At 35.7% G+C, this 23,439-nt stretch overlaps 1 protein-coding gene across 1 annotated transcript in view; it reads right to left on the reverse strand.

Annotated features, from left to right (window-relative positions):
- LOC136043673 (uncharacterized protein C18orf63-like) overlaps nucleotides 1-23,439 on the reverse strand; it is a 77,389-nt gene that overhangs the window by 22,184 nt on the left and 31,766 nt on the right. Inside the window, exons 3-4 of the mRNA XM_065728568.1 lie at nucleotides 15,388-15,562; nucleotides 9,133-9,310 (exon numbers count right to left, since the gene is read on the reverse strand). Of these exons, the coding sequence (XP_065584640.1) occupies nucleotides 9,133-9,310; nucleotides 15,388-15,562 (353 nt within the window). The remainder of the gene's footprint in view (nucleotides 1-9,132; nucleotides 9,311-15,387; nucleotides 15,563-23,439) is intronic.

Genomic DNA, 23,439 nt, shown 5'->3' on the forward strand with positions numbered 1-23,439 from the left:
GGATCGATTAGTGAGATCACTGGAGGCGAGTGGAGTTCGCCAAAAATGACGTAGACTTTGTCTGCTGACCACGTCTTTAGTTAGGGTTTTCCCCAGGTAAACACTCCGGAAGTGGTGGCTACAACCTTTTGCAGTGGGTGGAGCTCACCCCAGGAATCTCAATATCTAGCTTAATCTAGCTCTAATTAGATTCCAGGCCTAGGGTCGGTTGGGCTAGCAGCCCTCCATCTGAAAATAAGCGCTACGAATAGTGACAAACTAGCCTCAGATTTAAACTTACTTTTAAGATCTCGACCTTCGCGCGTCAACGGACATTCTGCTGACGACCTCTGAAAGACTGACAAATTAAATCTTCCGGACCAAAGGCGACTCCCAATAGCCACCTGGAATGTTTTGACTCTGATTGCACCTGCACCGAAGAACCTACTTTCAGAAGAGCTTTCCAAGAATAAAGTGGCAATTACTGGTATCACAGAAACCCTTCTTACCGGAAGCGGAGAAGAACAAATAGGCAATAATCACTTGTTGCTCTGGTCAGGAGGGATCAAGAGAACAAACGGCCTTGGCCTCACGCTAAATAGCCCCACAAAAAAGGCATTACTCTTGCACGAGGCCGTAATAGTGAAGACTAATGAAAACCCACTTTGGACATAAGCATGGTAAGATGAACATCATCGTATGCTATGCTCCAACCAAAGATTCCAAAGAAACAACCAAGGAAAAGTTCTACTCAGCTCTGACCAAATATCTCACGACAGTGTCTCCTCACTATATAACTGTTCTTCTCGGTAACTTAAACGCCACAGTGCGTGATGATATGGGTGTTTGGCGTTGCACAATTGGTCCTGTGTGTCCTGACCCACTTAATGATAATGGCCATCGCCTACTTGAAATGTGCCGTTCCCGCGACCTTGTTATCGTAAATACCTACTTACAGCACAAAAATATCCACCAGTACACGTAGTATAGCAATGACGGTTGCCCAAAAATGATGATCGACCACGTCATTATCTCAAAACGCTGGAGATCATCATTGAAAAACTGCAGGACTTACAGATCAGCAGAGGTCGAGAATGCAAATCACAGGCTTGTGTGCGCTGAAGTTCAGCTTCACCTCCAAGCACAACGAACGGAAAGAAGGCCAGTCGCTGTAGATATTGGGAAATTTAAGGAGCCAGATACTCGCCTGTAGTACAGTACTGGGTTATCGAATCGCTTCGAACTCCATAGGACACTTAGTACTAGCGAAAGTGCTTGGGGGTATTTTAAATCGCAGACGAGCGAAGCAGCACAACTGGTGCTTAGCAAGAGAGGTTTTCCAAAGAAATTGTGGCTAACTAGTGAAGCACTGCATGTCATAGAGCAAAGACGAAGGACAAGACTCCTTGGGGACATGGCCACTTATCGAAGGCTTAATAGAAGGCGGAACAGACTCATTCACCGGGACCGAACTCAGTTCGTTGCAAGGAAAGCTGATGAAATTGAACTAGCTGCAAAAAAAAAGACATGGGTTGCCTATTCAAACATCTCCGAGATCTAACAGAATGTAAAACTTCCATTTTGGGACCTGTCCTATGCAAGGATGGGACACTTCTTTTTGACGAAGGTTCCAGTCTTGAGTAGTGAAGGGGCCACTTCTGTCCGCTCCGAAATAATGCCACCCCGTCTGTCCCTCCCAATGTTAGTCTCGCCCATTCTAGCAGTCAAAGAAATGAATACAATTTTCCCCCAGAAAAGCCATTCAGCCCCTCAGAAATCGAAAATGCAATTAAAAAGTCCAAGAATAATAAAGCTGCTGGCATCTGTGGCTTAAGCTCCGAACTACTGAAATATGCGGACCCTACAATGCTTTTGTTCCTCCACACTCTGTTCTGCATAATCTGGCAAACTGAGGTAATCCCCGAAAATTGGCGGAAGGATGTTACTAAACCCCTATGGAAGAGGAAAGGCTCTATAAGTGACTGCTCAAATTACCCTGGAATAAATCTGATGTCAGGTCCTGGGAAAATTTCAATGGTCCTGCTGAATCGATTTCGGAATGTCATTCGTAAAATTCGGTGACCGGAGCAAGCTGCATTTATGTCAGGCAGTTCAACCATCGAACAGATTGTCAAGATTTGACAAATAATAAAAAAAAGCTACGGAATTCCGACGTAAAGCTTTTCTTGCCTTTGTTGACTTCCGTACTGCATTCGACACAGTGAACCGAGAAGCTTTTTGGCGGATTGTAGAATCGACTGGCCTCCCTAAGAAATACTGCAGACTCTTCAAAGCTCTACACCATGGTACAGAGAGCAGTGTTCAAATCAACGGCCGGCACAGCCGATTCTTCCAAATCACAACAGTAGTACGTCAAGGATGTGCAGTGGCCCTAGAGCTCTTTAATGCCATCATGGACCACATCATGACAGAAGCAACTTCCCGTCTCAGTTTTTGGCTCAAGTTTGGGGATCGCGTCATCTCAGATGCTGACTTTGCAGATGACCTTGCCATCCTAGCGGACTCCATGGATCAGTTACTGGAAGCACTTCGGAATTTACAAGAAGAGGCCATAAGTATGAGACTGCAGATAAACTGGGATAAAACGAAAAGTATGGCCAAAGGCCCGTCTCCTTCTATTGTTAACTCTCCAGTTTTGTCTCGACAGAATAACTAGCATTGAAGGATGACGCAAGCAAGGATATCCAATACGTCTTCTGCCATGGGTAGGCTGAACCGTCATCTTTGGCGAAAACCAAACATCAGTCGTTCAACTACACGGGGGATTTTCAACGCCCTTGTCGGTCCTGTCATGCTTTACGGAGCTCAAACATGGCATACATCAACCGCAACATTAAAGGCAATCAATGTATCCAGACGAAGAGCCTGAGAAGAATCGAAGGTCTAAGGTGGTTTGATTTCATGAGAAATGAGAAGCTACTGCAGCTCACCAGGCAGTCTTCGTGTTCTATCCAAGCAGCTGAGCGTACCTTATGATGGTTCGCACACCTTCGAATGCCCGTGCACTTACCCGCAAAGATGATCTTTGACTTTGACCCTACAAAAGCTAGTTCAAAGCGGTCCCGCGGCAGACCGAAGAAACGAAGGTCAGACAGCCTGTCCGAGTTCCTGGCGATGACAAACATCAGACCAAATGAAGCACAAACCGTCGCACCGGACCTAAGTGGATGGAGGATGCAGACGTCACTCTCTACGCTGAGCAGCACCCGTTAGGAGTCCTAAGTAAGTAAGTCTAAAGTCTTGGGAAACTCTCTGCGTGATTTTCGGTTTTCACCAAAGATGACGGTTCAGCCTACCCATGGCAGAAGACACTTTGGACATCCTTGCTTGCGTCTCGGGGAGATGCAATCCATCTGAGGAAATTGTAAAGCCCAGGTAGGTAAACCTTTGGACAACTTCAATGCTAGTTATTCTGTCGAGACCAATTGGAGAGCATGTTATCCGCAGAATTATAGCTAGTGGACCTTTTAACAATGATGAACCAAATCTTTAATCGGAAACTATGCTCAAAATCAATCATCCCCGGCTATCTCAAAACTTTGATCGGACGTTTTAGGAAAAAATGGGGTGTGAGAGGGGGGCTGGTTGCCCTCCAATATTTTTTGTCATTCAAAAAGAGGATAAGAGCTTTTAATTTTCGTTCAAAAGAGCCCTCCATAGAAACAAGCCGGAAAAAAAATAAACACACATCTGAGATCTTTTTTCTGACAAAAACAAACAAAATTGCGCATTTTTGTAGATAGGAATTTGACATCTCTGTGGCAGGATTCCCAGATATGCTGAATTTGATAGTGTGATTTTCATTAAGATCGCTTAAATTTTTGAGGGAGTTCCCTTTCTTTTACGAAAATATGGCAAAATTTCTCAAGCTCATAGCTTTTGAAGCTATGAGCTTCAAAAGCTATGAAGCTTTCTTAGTATTTCTGGCATATGAAAAGCATGAAGCATGCTTTTGAAGCATGATGCATATGAGCTTTTGAAAAGCTTTTTAATGAACATTTTTGGAATCAGCCTAAAAAGCCAATTCTTTTGATGTATCTATTGTTATTCAAATTCCGTTTTTACAATTTCGGTTACTATTGGATCGATGTGTTCCTTGCTTATGGTTTTTGCTACGAACCGTTTGATGTGCGTGAACAGCTTTATAGAAAACTCAAGATATCAAATACCTCGTAACAGCGCAGTGGATGCAAACCTGTCTCTAAATTAGAGGCATGTAGGTTCAATTCCTTCATGTCAAAAGAAAATACGTTCAAAATAATACCGGTTTATAATTCTTTAGGTATTTTTCTTACGTAATTAAAGCACAAGTTTTTTGAATTGATTCAAGTTAATATCTCAGGTATGAATTAGGGTATTAAGACGAATCAATCTACCTTAGTTCAGCCCTAGTAATGCATGGACGGATGATAGATAGACTTATCTATTAACAAATGAACTGACATCATTTGTATACAATCGTAAAAAGGCCTTATGCTAGATTTTCCTCTCACTCACTCGGACTATCTGTCTTGGTTTTCTCTACGATTAGCCATGGCTTGATTTGAAAGCATTCTATATTAAATCGCTCTCTCTCTCTCTCTCTTCTCGTCGGACTTGAATGAGTATCTTTTTGTGCTCAATTATGTATGGTTTAAAAGTTCTATGATTTTTTTTAATAATTTGACAATGAAGGTCTTAAGTTCTAGTTCTTTTTGGAAAAGGGGTCTCTTGCCCAAAAAAGTTTAGAAATTCCTGATTTAGAAGATAGGGAACTGCTGCATAATTGTACAGGACTCTTTCCTTAAGAGCCCTTAGAACTCATTTATTTTAATCACTTGTAACACAAAATGTAGGAGTTCAAACGCAGAGATTCTGAACGTAAGCTAGCCAAAAATAGCACGTTCCTTTATTTCAATAATATGAAAAAAACTTCGTTTTCTTAAAGAGTTAAAGAGGCTACGTCCCAAAGTCGAACCTTAAAACGTACAGGAATTAGAAGAGGCAGTTGGGAGGGCTGCCGCCCCCCAAACCCCCCGCTTTTAAAGACTCTTTTGTACAGGTTTTTGTTTTTTTGCTAATCCCCCCGCTCTTGGCTTCGGAAAGGCCCTCTTTTAATTAACAAAAAATTGAAATGAATGAATAATGGAATAACTTCGAAAAATGTTAAACACAAGAAGACAGGAGAACCATTGCGCCGAAACTAGTAATTAGTAACAATGAAGTCCCTCCACAAAAAAAACTGTACAAAAGAGTCTTTAAAAGCGGGGGGTTTGGGGGGCGGCAGCCCCCCAACTGCCTCTTCTAATTCCTGTACGTTTTAAGGTTCGACTTTGGGACGCAGCCTCTTTAACTCTTTTTTATGAAAAGTTTTTTTCATATTATTTCTGTACGTTTTTCTACAATCCATGGTGGATGTAATTTAATAATTCCTGTACTCCTCGTAGAGGAATTAGGAGAGGAAGTTGGGTGGCTGCCGCCCCCAGCCCCCCCGCTTTTAAATCATTGTATAAAATAGAAAAAAAAATAGATAGAATGACCGAAATGTTTCTTTTGCTCATAAGAAGCTAATATTCTGTTATCTCTCAAATGATAAGCAGTCCAGGTGTTAACAAAATTATACACTTTTATTTTGATCGCTACGTCCAAAAGCCTATAATAAAGAATTTATTCTAAAAATGCCTTCTCATATAGGAAACATCTTTAGGTAATTATATTAAATTATATATTATTTTTCTTATTTAGCAACTATTTATATAAAATAAGTAAATATCCACGTTTCATTAAATCGAGAAAAACTTAAACTTCTTCAAAACATTTGAAAATTCACCTAAAAATTGGCAATGAGCACTTAAAGGCTATAAAATATATACTTAAAGCACATTTATATCACACTTATTTCGGACATCGCTGAGGATTGCCCCAGTTGCAAAGTCCCCAACAGGGTCAAAAGTCAGTTCTTTTGGACATGTATCTTACAGCTCCAGTCAACTCGTGCATTTCTGGAATGGAGCTGGATTTTTATGATGCTTGCAGTCATTCTCGCCCTGCCGAGCTGATTATTTTGATGTACTTGAATGTTGATATTCGTAACTTTTAAGAATTTCAAAAATTAACATGGGACTATTAGACTATTAGGACTATAAGAAGACTATTAGGAGAGGCAAACCCCCCGCGTTTAAAGACTCTTTTGTACAGGTTTAATTTTTTTTCATATTAATTCTGTACGTTTTTCTACAATCCATGGTGGATGTAATTTAATAATTCCTGTACTCCTCGTACAGGAATTAGGAGAGGAACCCCCCCCCCCCGCTTTTAAATCATTGTATAAAATAGAAAAAAAATAGATAGAATGACCGAAATCTTTCTTTTGCTCATAAGAAGCTAATATTCTGTTATCTCTCAAATGATAAGCTGTCCAGGTGTTATCAAAAATTTTTTGATGTTGTGAAAAAAAACCGCCCGTAAGGGACTTGAACCCTTGACCCAAGGATTAAAAGTCCCACGCTCTACCGACTGAGCTAATCAATTGCATGTGTGTAAATATAACTTCTCAATAACTTTTAAAAATTTCAAATTAACATGGGCTCTTACGGAGAGAAATGCGTTAATTAAGTAGCTAATGCGTGGTTTCTGGAAAACAGGGAAGGAGTTATCGGATCGAGCTGAAATTTCGCGGATAAGCTCCTGGGCCGTAGGGGACCTTAACTTGTGAATTTCAGCCAGATCGGACAACGTTAAAAGGGGGGGTGGGGTTGGGGGGTCGAAACTTTCGGGGGGTTAAGATTTTCCTACGAAACTTTCCAGGAAAATTACTCGGAGAATTCCGCATCGAATGAGTCTTCGTACACCCAGATCCGATGTCGGATGTGACCTGTAGGCGTCTAGAAAAAAAAAAGAAAATGAATATTAAGTGGCTATGCGTGGTTTCTGGAAAACAGGGAAGGAGTTATCGGATCGAGCTGAAATTTCGCGGATAAGCTCCTGGAGCCTAGGGGACCTTAACTTGTGAATTTCAGCCCGATCGGACAACGTTAAAGGGGGGCTGGGGTTGACGGGTCGAAACTTTCGGCCAGATTTTCCCCATGAAGGAAAAGTTGGAGGGGGATGAAATTTTGCAGGTTTCTTAGTTGGAACTCGGGCTACGAAATGCATCCCTCTGCGACCACTGGAACCGAAGATCGCTTAACATTGTCGTGGGTCGCCTCTTTATAGAGGCACGAGTGTGCCTCCTTGAAAATGGCACACGTCTAAATTTTTAAGATTTTACTTAAAATTTAATAAGGGTATTTAGATTTAATTAGGGCCCGGGTTTACATTCTTGGACTAAGAAAATGAGAAAAAACATTTGAAGAGTTGATTAGCTACCAAACTAATTGTTAAGAACTCCTCAGTATAGGCATGGGTTTTATTTAATGCAATCAAAAAATCATTTTTATCAAAAAGTCTTTTTTAATTTTTTAAGATTCAATTTTATTTTATTTTTTTTTACTTCATCTTTTTAATTTTTTATTCGTAAAGACTCCTTGGAAAAGGTATAGGTTTACTTAAAGTAGGCAATAGATTTCAATTTTATCAAAATCTTAATTAATTTGAAGATTCAATTTTTATGTTTTTATTTTTCATTTGATTTTAGATTATGTTTCTTATTTTTAAAGACACCTCAGAATAGGCATACATTTTATTTAATGCAGCCAACAAATTAGCTTTCTATCAAGCTCTTTTTTAATTCTTAAGACTTTTTTTTATTTCTTATTTAACTTTAAATTTAATTTTGTGAATTGCAGCCAAGCCATTGGAAATAATTTCGAATATGCTTAAATTTTACGGTAGATGAGTATTGTGCCTAACTCACAGGCAACATTTCTCTCGTCGAAATAATTTTTTTTACGTTTCCACCTTAAGGGGGAATATCATCCCCTTCTCCTGTCTTAAGCCAATTACAAATAAACCAAGCATTACACTATGTACTATCAATTCTAAACCAGGTTTTTTTCCGTGCCACATTTTTTACACTCTTTAAATCCACGAGATTTAAAGCGTGAAAACAAGCTACAAGAAACAATTTTCACCATGCTTAAATTTTACAGTAGAAATTTCCTGTGTCTTATTTCTAAGCAATTTTTCCCTCTTTAACTTGGATTTTGTACGCTTTCCAAAAGGGAAATTTTCTCTACCTCCCTTGTCTTCAAACACATCCTAGTTAAAGTTAAATTTTTGTGTTAAGCTACACGCTACAGATTCAATACTTGTATCAAATTTCAAGAAGTTGTGTTTTGTTCAGTTGCGTAAGAAAAATTGCCCCACAAATTGCAAAGAAAAATAAATTGACTAAATTGAAAAATTCAGTCAATTTTTGACTGCCTTTAAATTAGACGTTTCCTGTTTCAGTTCCTGAGCGTCGAAAAAGAGCTGATATATACAATAGAACATCCTAATTATTAAACCTGTCGATTATCCTTTCAAAGTCAATTTTTTCAGGCATTTTTTTTCTTGTAATTTTACAGGTACCTTTTCTTACGTAAACAATTAAAGTACACATTTTTCAAATTGATTTAATTTAATATCTCAGGTGCGAATTAGGGTATTAAGACAAATTTCACTAAGACTTACACATCTTTAAAATAATCTTGTTCTTAAATATCTTGTTCTTCTTGTCAGACTTGAATGAGTTTATCTTTTTGCGCTGAATGATGTACGGAAAGTTCTTTTTCTAACGTAAAAAAAAGTCATTGAACTTTGCGTGTGACAGCCTACGATTTTGACTGGACGACCATGTCAAAAACTCAACCAGTAACCATATCCTAATGAATATAAATTTAAATTTAATTGCAGGGTCATAGTGCAACTGAAAGGTGCGGTTTAATTGATTTTTCTTTACTTTTTAAATATAATTTATTTATATTTAACAACGATGATGTTTTACCTTGCGGAGACCCTAGGAACTACGGTTCAAACCTTCCTGTCGCAAACGGATAGTTTTCTATTGCTTATTGTGACTCCTCCCTGCAATAAGTTTTATTCTTTGTTGCTGCTGCTTTTTCGGGGGGGGGGTATATTTTATATTACATAACTATGCAATAGATGGGTAAAACATAAAAAACATAAATTAATAATATATAACAAATAGCTAAAATCTGAAAAATAACTTACGAAGGCAGAACGTGAACAGTTGCACCTAGTCGAAGGGCTGAACTCGTAGAGGAAGTGATAACAGCGTTTTCATCATTCAGAAAATATTGAAGGATTTCTTGATCTAGTCCCAATTCAGAAATATCAAATGGAAAAACTTTAAGTCTGCCGGCCTTCAGCGTGAAACACACTTGTGAGGCTAAAAAAGAACCTAGTTAATTCACCAGAATACAACAGCAAATATAGGCTAACCTACACCTTGTCATAGTCACATCTAAAAAGGTGCCGCATCTGCGAAATTTCAAGCTTCACATGAAGGCTTAATATGGTTTCAAGAAGGTGGACACAGCCTCCAAGCGATCTCAGGAAAGACCTTATCTGTCTAGGAACACCCATTTTAATAGAATTCGACCCTCCTTCTGCGGTATAAAGCTGTATTTAGTGGAATCTTCTTTCAGGAAATTTTCAGAAAATGCCAATTCGGTAATCTCAAATGCAAAAACTTTAACTTTGCCGGCCTTCAACGTGAAAAACGCTTGTGATGCAAAAAAAAAAGAACCTATCCTATTCAACAGAGCACAAGGGTATTTAGAGACAATGTTGCACCTAGCCATAGTCACATCTAAGAAAGCTACGCAGGTGTCAGATTTCAACTTTCACTTGGAGGCTCAATATGGTCTCAAAAAAGTGGATAGAGCCTCCAAGCGGTCTAAAAAAAATTGACCCGTCTTGGAGCACCCATATTGATAGGAACAGATCCTCCTCTTGTAGAAAGCCGTACTTAACAGAGCCTCCTGTCGGGAGATTTTCTAAGAGAACTTCGGTGAATTACACCTACAATAAGATACAGTGGCCAGGATTTCAATACATCGCTTCGCAAAATCTACTGCCTTATGTCAAAATCTACTGTCTTTAAGAATCTTCGAAAAAAAAATTTGAATCTTGAAAAGAAATCTTTGAAAAGCACTCAAAAGAACCCAGAAGGACATTGTAGCACCGAAAAATACCAATTGCTACCACCAAAAGAAAGGCTCGATACGCTGTTAGTGACTGTCTATCATAATTTACTCAATTCATCTACTTTCTTAAGGTTCATCTCTCCTACTTTCTCGCCTCCTCTGTTTTTTTACCCACGTTTTTAAATCCTCCTCCCTTGAGGAATACCGTATTTGGTGTTGAATATAGCCAAGAAGCGGGCAATATTTCTTTTCTTGTGTTTACAAATTAAGGAAATCTATTTGTAATTGCATTAGTATACAGGGGCGTAATTTATTATGGGACACGGGGAGGGGGTAATTGCTTCCAGACCTCGGTCCCCCCCAGTTAAAACTTATTTATTTATGGGGAAAACTTATAAATATTTACCTTTATAGTACTATAAAATATCTGTATAGTACTTTTACAGTTCTATATAGTACTTTATGGTACTAAACGCTCATTTTTCAGTTTTTACTGTCATTTTCACTTGATTTATGAAAATTGACTCCAACTTTGCCCCCCCTCACCCCGGCTTTTGACAAAATTACGCCACTGTTAGTATGTTATCTATTTGTTTTTATATCTGTTTTCAATTGTATTATTCCGTTTTCTATTTTTTTTCTGATATTTATTTTCAATTGTATTAGTGTGCTTTCTATTTTCAAACGCTTGATTTTAATTGTATCAGTATATTTTATATCCATTTTCAAATATCTGTTTTCCATTGCATTAATATGTTTTCTATTTATTTCCAATTGTATTACTATGTTTCTTACATGTATATTGTAAACATATCCTTCACTTTTTGAGTTATGCACTCATTCTCCATAAGCAGAGTATTCACAGACAAAGCAGACCAAGTACAAAAAAAAATTAATTGTAAGATACAGGTTTTCACATTCAAGTACCAAAACTGAATTTGTTACACAGGATTTTGACAATGTAAAACTGTTAATACCAATGCAATAAGATGTAATGAAAAAGTAATCGGATAACGACACTCATTGACTACTAAGGTCCCTGCGTCAGTCCTACAGTATGCTGCTATAGCCGGATTTGATCTCTGGGTCCCGTATTATAAAGCTAAGGTCGAACTTAACGCACCACAACAGGGCATGATAAGATGGAATAAGCTGTACTAAGAATTTAAAAATAAAGACAGAAAACAATAACGTCCAATAAGCTGTAATAAGAATTTAAAAATAAAGACAGAAAACAATAAGATGCAATAAGGTGTAATAAGAATTTAAGAATTTGAAATAAAGACAGAAAACAATAAGGTGCACTAAGCTGTAGTAAGAATTTAAAAATAGTGTGCAATAAGCTGTAATACAAATTTTAAAATAAAGCCAGAAAACAATAAGGTGCAATAAGCTGTAATAAAAATTTTAAAAATAAATACAGAAAACAATAAGGTGCAATAACCTGTAAAAAGAATTTAAAAATAAAGACAGAAAACAATAGGGTACAATAAGCTGTAATAAGAATTTTAAAAGTAAAACAGAAAACAATAAGGTACAAAAAGCTGTAAAAAGGATTTGAAAAAAACACGGAAAGCAAGAGGGTGCAATAAACTGTAATAAGAATTTTAAAATAAATACAGAAAAAAATAAGGTGCAACAAGCTGTACTAAGAATTTAAAAATAAAGACGGAAAGCAATAGGGTGCAATAAGCTGTAATAAGAATTTTAAAACAAAGACAGAAAACAATAAGGTGCAATAAGCTGTAATAAGAATTTTAAAATAAAAACGGAAAGCAATAGGGAGCAATAAGCTGTAATAAGAATTTTAAAATAAAGACGGAAAGCAATAGGGTGCAATAAGCTGTAATAAGAATTTTAGAATAAAGACAGGAAACAATAATGTGCAATAAGCTGTAACAAGAATTTCAAAATAGAGACAGATAAGAATGAGATCCAATCAGCTGTAATAAGAATTTTAAAAAAAAGACGGAAAATAATAAGGAAGAATAAGCTATAATAAGAATTCTAAAATAAAGACAGAAAACAATAGTGTGCAATAAGCTGTAATAAGAATTTTAAAATAAAGCCAGAAAACAATAAGGTGCAATAAGCTGTGATAAGAATTTTAAAATAAAGACAGAAAACAATAAGGTGTAATAAGCTGTAACAAGAATTTTAAAATAGAGACAGATAAGAATGAGATCCAATCAGCTGTAATAAGTATTCCAAAATAAAGACGGAAAATAATAAGGAATAATAAGCTATAATAAGAATTCTAAAATAAAGACAGAAAACAATAGTGTGCAATAAGCTGTAATACAAATTTTAAAATAAAGCCAGAAAACAATAAGGTGCAATAAGCTGTAATAAAAATTTTAAAAAAAATACAGAAAACAATAAGGTGCAATAACCTGTAAAAAGAATTTAAAAATAAAGACAGAAAACAATAGGGTGCAATAAGCTGTAATAAGAATTTTAAAAGTAAGACAGAAAACAATAAGGTGGAATAAGCTATAATAAGAATTTTAGAATAAAGACAGAGAACAATAAGGTGCAATAAGCTGTAACAAGAATTTTAGAATAAAGACAGAAAACAATAAGGTGCAATAAGCTGTAATAAGAATTTTAAAACAAAGACAGAAAACAATAAGGTGCAATAAGCTGTAATAAGAATTTTAAAAGTAAGACAGAAAACAATAAGGTGCAATAAGCTGTAATAAGAATTTTAAAATAAAGACGGAAAGCAATAGGGTGCAATAAGCTGTAATAAGAATTTTAAAACAAAGACAGAAAACAATAATGTGCAATAAGCTGTAACAAGAATTTTAAAATAAAGACGAAAAATAATAAGGAATAATAAGCTATAATAAGAATTCTAAAATGAAGACAGAAAACAATAGTGTGCAATAAGCTGTAATAAGAATTTGAAAATAAAGCCAGAAAACAATAAGGTGCAATAAGCTGTGATAAGAATTATAAAATAAAGCCAGAAAACAATAAGGTGCAATAAGCTGTAATAAGAATTTTAAAATAAAGACAGAAAACAATAAGGTGGAATAAGCTATAATAAGAATTTTAGAATAAAGACAGAGAACAATAAGGTGCAATAAGCTGTAACAAGCATTTTAGAATAAAGACAGAAAACAATAAGGTGCAATAAGCTGTAATAAGAATTTTAAAACAAAGACAGAAAACAATAAGGTGCAATAAGCTGTAATAAGAATTTTAAAAGTAAGACAGAAAACAATAAGGTGCAATAAGCTGTAATAAGAATTTTAAAATAAAGACGGAAAGCAATAGGGTGCAATAAGCTGTAATAAGAATTTTAAAACAAAGACAGAAAACAATAAGGTGCAATAAGCTGTAACAAGAATTTTAAAATAAAGACCGAAAATAATAAGGAATAATAAGCTATAATAAGAATTCTAAAATGAAGACAGAAAACAATAGTGTGCAATAAGCTGTAATAAGAATTTGAAAATAAAGCCAGAAAACAATAAGGTGCAATAAGCTGTGATAAGAATTATAAAATAAAGACAGAAAACAATAAGGTGCAATAAGCTGTAACAAGAATTTTAAAATAGAGACAGACAAGAATGAGATCCAATCAGCTGTAATAAGAATTTTAAAATAAAGACGGAAAATAATAAGGAATAATAAGCTATAATAAGAATTCTAAAATAAAGACAGAAAACGATAGTGTGCAATAAGCTGTAATAAGAGTTTTAAAATAAAGCCAGAAAACAATAAGGTGCAATAAGCTGTAATAAGAATTTAAAAATAAAGACAGAAAACAATAGGGTGCAATAAGCTGTAATAAGAATTTTAAAATAAAGACAGAAAACAATAAGGTGCAATAAGCTGTAATAAGAATTTTAGAATAAAGACAGATAACAATAAGGTGCAATAAGCTTTTTTTTAAATTTTTAAATTTTAATTTTAAATTTGTTTTTAATTTTAAAATAGAGACAGATAAGAATAAGGTCCAATCAGCTGTAATAAGAATTTTTAAATAAAGACAGAAAACAATAAGGTGCAATAAGCTGTAATAAGAATTTTAAAATAGAGACAGATAAGAATAAGGTCCAATCAGCTGTAATAAGAATTTTAAAATAAAGACAGAAAACAATGCGATACAATAACCTGTAATAAGAATTTTAAAATAAAGGCGGAGAACAATAAACAAAAATAAAATTGAGTGAACCCTATCCACTGTTGGAATTATTTTTAGTGTTTTTATTCGGTTTGATTTATTCTATTTTATTTAGTTTTTTATTTTAGTATTTTTATTTCATTTATTATTTTATTTAATATTTTTAATGTAAATATTTATTTATTTTTAGAGCTATTTAGCCAATTCTGACTTGTTACATACATTCTTAAAACAGAACGAAGGTACTATGAAAAGTTTGAAAACATCCAAATAAAGGCTGAGGACAATAAACAATTACAATCCAGGTTGATATGGCTTATTATTGAAATAAAATGGGATGAAGTAAATTTCAACCAATCCAACCATACGTAGTAACATCTAATGGGAGGGGGGCATTTACCCCGGCCCCCAGATTTTCAAAAAATGCATTTTTGCGCGTTTCATTTAAAAATACTTTATATTTGGTGCTTACCTTGAAAAAATTGTCCCCTCCCCCTTAGATTAAGAATAATACAGCCACCACCCTACATTCTCTTGAACTGATATAACTGGCCATAGGCTTACAAAGTCAAATGACTAAATTCAAATCCTTCACCTTAAAGTCCCAATTTTTGTGACCAATAGCATATGTCATACCATTTTGATACGAAATATTACACATTTTTGATATAATATAAGAACAATAAACACCACAAAAGCAGGAAAGTTTCGTTTGACGTTGTAATGAAAAAAAAAACAAAAAAATAACAATTCCAAATCATTTTGAGAAATTACTGAAACACTTCAGCCAATCCAAAAAGCAGCACTTACTTGTTGAATAAACTTCAGCCTTTGTCGGGGTTCCAGTATCTTAAAATTATAAGAAAATAGATTTCATCTAGTTTAATATTAAGATCGCATGGCCAGGCCCTTAAATAGTGAGTTAGGACTATGGGACCTGTTCGCCTAAAATGACGACATTTTCACGAGTTTCCCTACAATTTCACATATTTTATATATAATTCGCCACTTTTTAGAATATTTTCCTACTTCTGTGTACTAATTTTATGTTGAGGTTATGGTTGGTTGAAAACAAACTTCAGGGCTCCCCGTAAACCAAACTATGGTTACGAAATAGAAAATAGGGATAATTGAGGTTTTACGGTGGAGCAAACTTTTAAAATAGAAAGGTTTAAGGTTTACCTGCAACTAGCAAACCCATTTCAATAGCAGGAATAGCTCCATTATTTCTTAAAACATCTTCACCCTGCAATAGCCATTTAGAAATCTTGTTCCATTTCAAACATAGAGACGCTTCCAATGAGAAACTCAAGCATAATTGCAGGACTTTCAGAGTAGCAACTTCTTTCTTAAGAAGCTAAAAGAAACAAAGAAAAGGATTTAACATAGTTGAAATTTACCAAAACCTGAAAATTTGTGCAAAGTCTGAAATTTACCTTGGGATATGAAATAATGAATTGGCATAGTACATGTACATTGACTTTTTAATACAATCTAATAACTGAGAAAATTATTTGCGTAATTGTTTACGCTTAATTCCAAGGGGTAGTCAACTTTCGGAAACCATATACACCAGGCGGCACGTGCCAAGCGTGGCGAAACTGTATCAAGCGTTGTTTGGACTGTGACAAGCGTGATGGAACTGTCCGGCAACAATGGCACTCAAAGATGTACAAAAGATAAGGGAAAGTGTGCAACCCCTCGCTTAATCAGATTATTTTTGTCTACAGCTATTGCACGGTGATTTTTCAGAAATTTTCTTTCAAACTTTAGTGCCTCTGCATTATCGGAAATGACAGAAAATGAGCGGGACTTCATAGCAATCCCTCCACGTCCACAAACTTAGAAATACTAGGACAAACTGGTAAGAGATTGAAAAAGTCTGATTTTAAAATATAACTTAGCTGTTAAGAAAAACTTTTTAATGTAACTTTTTGCGCAGTTCTCGCATTTTTTTTGTGTCTATAGTCTTTGAACGAATCCTTGAAGTTTTTATTTTTGAAGTTTTTCTTCAAGCTGTTGGTAATCAAACTGTTGGTAATTGTCAGGTTACGACTGCCCTTTATTGCAAATCTTCCGCACACAAAAAAATATATTAATCCAAAACTTTTGGGCCATGAGAAATTTTTTCTAATGTAACTTTTTATGTAAAGTTTTCATACTTTTAGCACCTACATGTTCTTTAGATTTACATAAATTATAGATTACATAATTATTAGATTACATAATTAGCTTACATAATATAAGATTACATATATAAGATTAGACAGATTACATAAGATTAGATAGATTACATAAGATAGATTACAAATCTTAATATAAGATTAGATTGCATAATATAATTATAGATTACATAAATTATAAATTTACTGTTGATGCTTCATATTCAAAATTGTTGGCAACCACTTAAGTAATACAGCAATTCATAGCAATTCCTCCTGGGGCTTAGTTTGCTATAGGGCAGGGGGCAAATGCCTCATCCAGACTCAAGTTTGCCCCCCCCCCAGACGTCAGTTTGCCCCCAGTTGAAATTTAGTTTCTGCAAAAAATCTTCTCAAAGCTAAGAAAAACCTGTATAATTCAAGTATCCAGAGAAACAGGTCAGTTTTCTTTAATATATCTTTGCCTTTATGGTAATGTATGAATCATTTTCCAGTTTTCACTGTCGTTTTCACTTGATTTGGAAAAATTGGCTCAAACTATGCCACCCCACCCACAGCATTTTCTCAAAATTACGCCACTAAATTCCTCCGTAAAAAAATTCATAATACCCTTACCGAAAACTTCTGATTTGAATAGAACAAACTAACTGATAAAAAAAATTCCCTAGTGTATTTAATGCTATAAATTTCTGATTTTTTAGCGTCTACAGTTTTTGCATGATATATTTTTGAAGGTCCTTCATGCTTTATTAAACAAAAAAGCTTAGTAAAGTGAACCACAAACTAAAGTAACCTAAAGTTTAAAAAAAAACGTTTAAGAACAAAAAACAAAAAAGAACTAATTATTGTAGCTTACCTAATTTGTCTATTAATTGATCTAATTAATTAGAATTAATCTAAATGGGAAATATTCTAAACGGTGGATTCATCTTAATAGTAAAAGTTTGTCGCAAAAACAAATTTAGGAGAAGTTCGAATGTGCTCAAAACCTCTCATAAATAGAGCCAGGTGGACATGAAAAGATACCATTGGAATCAACGTTAAGTAAACAGTAAAGTTAAGTATGTAAGTACAGTTAAGTACGTTAAGTGTTTAACTAGAGGCTTTCATTCCACATTTTAAAAGTCCAGAAAAATAATATTTTAGTCTATACATCACTGACGTGTATCTCTTCTTTTTTTTTCTCTACTGCTAGAAAACACTGGAACGTCGTAGAGAGCTGTTTAAGGAATCATTTAAAAGCAAGTGCTCATACTTTCTTACTTATTATAAATTAGTCCTGAAATCCCAATTTTCGACCAAAAAAAAATTTTTTTATGAGCCCTTTCCGTAATATTTTCTATATGATGGTATATTATGTTATATGGCAGCATTCAGTGCTATAGCAACTTCACATTACAGTGTCATATTAACGTAATATTATTGATGTCACCGTACAATGACCGCAAAATCATGCACGCAGCAAATAGCAATCAGAGAAGAAAAGGACTTCTAAGCCGTACTGTACACAAAAAAATAAAAATCATGACAAAAAACCTGTGAACCATGGGAAAGCTCAGATTTTAAATATAACTTGATTGCTCAAGGGGAATTTACAAAAAAACTTGTAAACCATAGGAAAACTCACATTGTAAGATGTATTTGATTTTTAAGGGGGAATTTCCTAATGTTCACTAATATTAAGAAGCTTGCTTAAAACTATTCAGATTTTTTTGCCCCCACAGTTTTTGTATTATATACATCTAGTAACTTTACCATTTAAAGATATTTTTTTCAGTAAACTAACTTCAGGATCGTAATTAAATCAGAGAAATTCAGATATGAATAAATACACAATTGAAGAAAGAGAGAGGATCTTTGAAATTTATTTTGAAAATGTGCGCTCAATCATCATGGTTACATCAGTAGCTTCAACCTAGTAAAGAACGAACTAGGGCCAATAGTAACCCAAAATAATAAACAAAATTAAACTTGCGAGTGACAAAAATCGAGGTTTATTTCTACCAAAAAACACCAGTAGTATCCCTTCAATTCGACCCAAAACATCCCTGTTCTGATGAACTATTGAATTTGCTAACGCCTCGTATGCCTTCCATCAGTCCCAATAGAGCCCCATCCCAATGTGCTATTTGAGTTGCTAACCCCTCATATCTCTTCAATTGGCCCTAATACAGCCTACCCCAATGTACTATTGGAGTTGCTATCCCCTTGCATCCACCTACAATCCCCATACAACCCTATCCCGGTGCTTTATTGGAGTTGCTACTACCTTGTATCCTGGAATACTCCGGTCAATGCGCCTTCGAGATAAGAACATCTCCTGGAAAACCATGGCTAGCCAAAGACTGGTCTTTGAGATAAAAATATTTGTAAGCCAACATTAATTTGTTGACGAGATAGTACAATGGGTCCAGTTACACACATACCCCGTCGTATCTGGATATTATTATCTGAGTTTTCGGTGATAGGAATAGTGAAATGCCAAATAGATGATATAAAAGAATGAGAATTACTCCAAGTTGCGTAATCGATTTCTCAATGGGAGTAGAATTTTACCCCAACTTGGAACATTTTTTTGGAACTTAAATTTTTTTTACTTAGATTCTTTTTTTTGGGGGGGGGGGCTTTTTTGTTTTTTTTAGATAGACACAAACAGATGTATAAAAAGACGCATAGATAAATAGACAGACATACAAAAAGACACACAGACAGACAGAAAAAAGACACATTGACACAAAGACAGATGGACAGACACACAAAAAGGCACATAGTTATAAAGACAGAGGAAGCAAAAAAAAACAGCCAGACACACAAAAAGCCACACAGAGAGACAAAAAGACACAGAGACAGACATATAAAGACACACAGACAGACAGAAAAAAGACACATAGACACACAGGTAGATGGACAAAAAGAAACGTAGACACACGGACTGATGGACAAAAAGACACAGACAGACACACAAACACACGGTCAGAGAGAAAAAGACACATAGACACACGGACAGACAGACAAAACACGCAAAGAAAAACAGAGAGAGGGAACAAAAGACACAGAGAAACACGAACAAAAAGACACAAACACACGTAGATAGACAAAAAGACACATAGACACACAGACAGATGGACAAAAGGCACATAGCCACAGATAGAATGGAGAAAACACATAAACAAACCGAAATATGGACAAAAAGACACAGGCAGACACACAAACACGCGGTCAAAGAGAAAAAATACACATAGACAAACGGACAGACACAAACACATGATCAGAGAGAAAAAAGACAGATTGACGCACGGCCAGACAGACAAAAAGACACACAGACGGACACACAAACACACAGACAGACAGAAAAAGACAAACAGACAGACTGACATGAAGACACATACGAGCTTAGTCCTCAAGGACTAAGCTCGTAAAGCCCCTGAAGGCAGTGTTTATGTTGTTTTTAGTTTTGATATTGCTCTTTACTGTCCTCTGAAGGGTCAGTTTCAATAATATTCCATGGATTGAATTCAATAGTTCAAGAATAGCTAGCAGGGAGGGGTGTTTTTAAATCTAATGACTGTATATGATTTACAAACACATACAATTCGGCAAATGCTATTTTTCAGTTTTGATATTGTTCTCTACCGTTGACCCCCTCCTCTCAGAGGGGTAAGATATGCTAGAGGCTTTGGCGTTTTATAATAAACGTTTTTATTATTCATAGAAAAACACATATATACATAAATCATTTTTTACTTATCACCATTCATCATCCACTTGGTGTGGTCACAATTTAAATTGCGAGTTTCATTCTTCTTCCTAGAATATCTTAGACACATATTTCGAGAAGGAATGTGTCTTGGAATCCATGCACTAAAAATCATATCTCCTCCTCGGGGTTATGTATCCTATACAGATATTTCGGTCACTCGAAGTCTTCCAAATTAAACAGTGATATGTTTGGCTCGCACTGTTCAATTAAAAGTTTATCTGTAGGCACCACCTTCATGGAATGGGTGGTTCACTCGATTGTAAATCCTTATATGATTCAACCGTCTTAGTGAACTACTCCCTAAGTTTCTATTGTAGACATGCATATTATAATTCACATGTCTATAGCACGATAATTCACTAAAGTCTACATTGAATAATAAAACACACACGAAAAAATTACACCACAAGAGGACTTCCTTAAACCAATATATTCGTAATAGAAAACACCAAACCTCCTTGAAACTTATTGAACTCACTCCATCTAATGATAATAGCTTGGTACAATTCTCATTCTTTTATATCAAATACTTGACAAACAAAGTATTTCACCAGAAACTGAGATACCTTACGCAATGGCACTGGCTGTCACGAACTATTGTAATGTTCCACCAACAACATGAATGATTACTGAATATCAGGTGCTTGACAAACCAAATGCAATAGGAGCACTGCCGTCAGGAGCCTCTGTATTGTTTCATCGACAGCATGAATGATTACGCAATAACAGAAGCTCGACAGACCAGATGCAACGGGAGTACTGGTCGTCAGAAAGCATTATATTGTTTCATTGACAAATTAAACTTGGTATACTAAGTCCCCAAAAAATGTTGAGGGCGAGGTAGGGGGAATTGAGGCACTCCGGGGTCACTGAAGGGAAACGTGGGGACCCAAACTCATTAGCAACCCCAGTAATGGAAAACCAGTGTCCTCGGGACTAATACATTACAGAAAGGATACCTAGCCGGTTATAGTCATTACAATTTGAGGGATCGAGATAAGTGTCATTGAAAAATCAACGGAATATGTCTGGCTAGCAAGCATTTCAAATCACTGTGGTATGCATCTTCTCGGAATGATGCCAAAAAGGCGCCTGGAAACAATTGACTGTTAGCATTTACCAAAAAATTCGACTCCAATTGAGAAACCAACAACGCAATCGACTTGGAAGAATTCTCATTCTTTGATATCAAATCAGTGGCATTCAAATGTATCAATCACCGGAAACTCACATAATAGCATCCAGATGCGGTGGGGTATGTGTGTAACTGGACCCATTGTGCTATTCCGACGACAAATTATAGTTGGCTGACAAATGTTCTTATCTCAAAGACCAGACTTTTTCAAGCAATGTTTTTCTAGGATACGTTCTTATCTCGAAGGCGCAGTGACGGGAGTATAGGTGGATACAAGGGGTTAGCAACTCCAATAATACATCGAGGTAGGAGTGTATAGGGACTAATTGAAGGTATATGAGGGGTTAGCAACTCCAATAGTACATCGAGATAGGGCTGTATTGGCACCAATTGAAGGGATATGATGGGTTAGCAGCTCATATAGTACCTCATATATATCAGGATAGGACTGTATTGAGACACTTGATGGGATAAAAATAACACCATCTCGATTAGTTTTAATAGTAAACTGATATTTAGAAAAATGAGATTTTAGAAGAAAATCCGGAAATTCCTAAAAATGGCGTTGGATCGAAACAAAAAGAACACCATTGGAATCACCATGACCGAGAACCTTTTGCAGAAAACATACAGTCACCTAGCCTTAAAAACTAAACAAGCATAGGTAGCTTTTTTGTATAGGTGGAACTGATCCTTCCTCTTTTTCCTCTACTGCTAGCCCGCAGTGGTGCATCCCAGAGATCCATTTAAGAGCTTATTGTAAAGAAAATGAGTTCCTTACTATGTTTAGGACATAGAGATATCTTATAGGCACCACTGCAATGGTAAGGCCCATTCACAATAAAATTTTACTAATAACGGGTATTTCAGCTAGCATTAATTAGAGTCAATCATAATTTTTATGGAATTTTTCAGCTCATCACAAAGTTCAACAAAAAAATGATTGTGTTAGTGTAGCAATAGCTATATCTCGATATTAAGAAAACCCATTGTGAATGGGGCTTCAGACAGCAGCAGTATCCCCTTAACAAATACGACGACGCCGATGGCCGCCACTCCTTTCTTCCTTTAATAAGATCAGGAAGAAATTTAACGGCAATTCACTCCAAACACAGGTTTTATTAATTTTCTTCTAAATGCAGGTGCTTGTTACATAATCGGGAATGTTTCTAAAAGACACAGGTATCTGTTGCATAATAAAGAGCGTTTTTCCTTTGATGGTTTAAAAATCAAAAAGGGCCAGGAAAAAACTTAAGGGACCACTAGTGGGGGGGCGTTCAAGACACCGAGCCTTGGCAAGCAATTCTACCAGGACACTAAAAAGCTTTTACATCCAATTCCAGCGGGGCCCTAGCTTCCAATTCTACCGGGGTAGAATCCTTCTCCTAGCATCTACTTTCAGTGTCAAAGTATTTTTCAAGACGTTTCAAGACATCTCAAGACGTTTTTAAGACGTTTTTCTTCATGACGATTTTCAAGAAGTTTTAAGACATTTCAAGATGTTTCTTAAGGCATTTATATTCAAGACGTTTTTTTAAGTTATTTCAAGATGTTTTTGAAGACGTTTTTCTTCAAGATGTTTTTTAAAGATTTCTTTAGTTCTTATGTAATAGGGAATGTTTTAAAGATGGCGTATTCTTGCGTAACTAGTTTCTTCAGGGCCCATGGACAAGTCCCAATGGTAACTGACGAGGGCCCAAACGTGGAGTGTTACGTAATGACGGGACATATATGAGATGTTACATAATAGCGGCGAAAGCGTGACTGTTACGTGAGGACGGCATAGATGTGGGACGTTATGTGATGACGGAACACAGATCGGATGATACATGATGACAATGCACACGTGGGATGATGCATAATACTTTCATAGATTTCATTTTCATTCTATAAGTTTCGTTTTCTCCGGGAACCTTTATAATCTAAAGATTTTGTCCCAATTTGGATTCGAATTTTTTGTCCCCTCAACGGAATAGAACACTAGACAACTGTGCCAAGAAATATTTCTAATTTTTTATTTGGGGAATACTGTCTAATAGAGACATTTCGATGAAGCTATAGATTATGTGTTTCCTATTTCTGAAATAAATTCGTATAGTGGAGAAAATCGATTACTAGAAAATGGTTGCATTTGATGTACACCTGCTTGTCACAGTGCTATTAATTTTCTAACGTGA

The sequence above is a fragment of the Artemia franciscana genome, unplaced genomic scaffold, assembly GCF_032884065.1.
Source record: "Artemia franciscana unplaced genomic scaffold, ASM3288406v1 Scaffold_805, whole genome shotgun sequence".
Lineage (NCBI taxonomy): Eukaryota > Metazoa > Arthropoda > Branchiopoda > Anostraca > Artemiidae > Artemia > Artemia franciscana.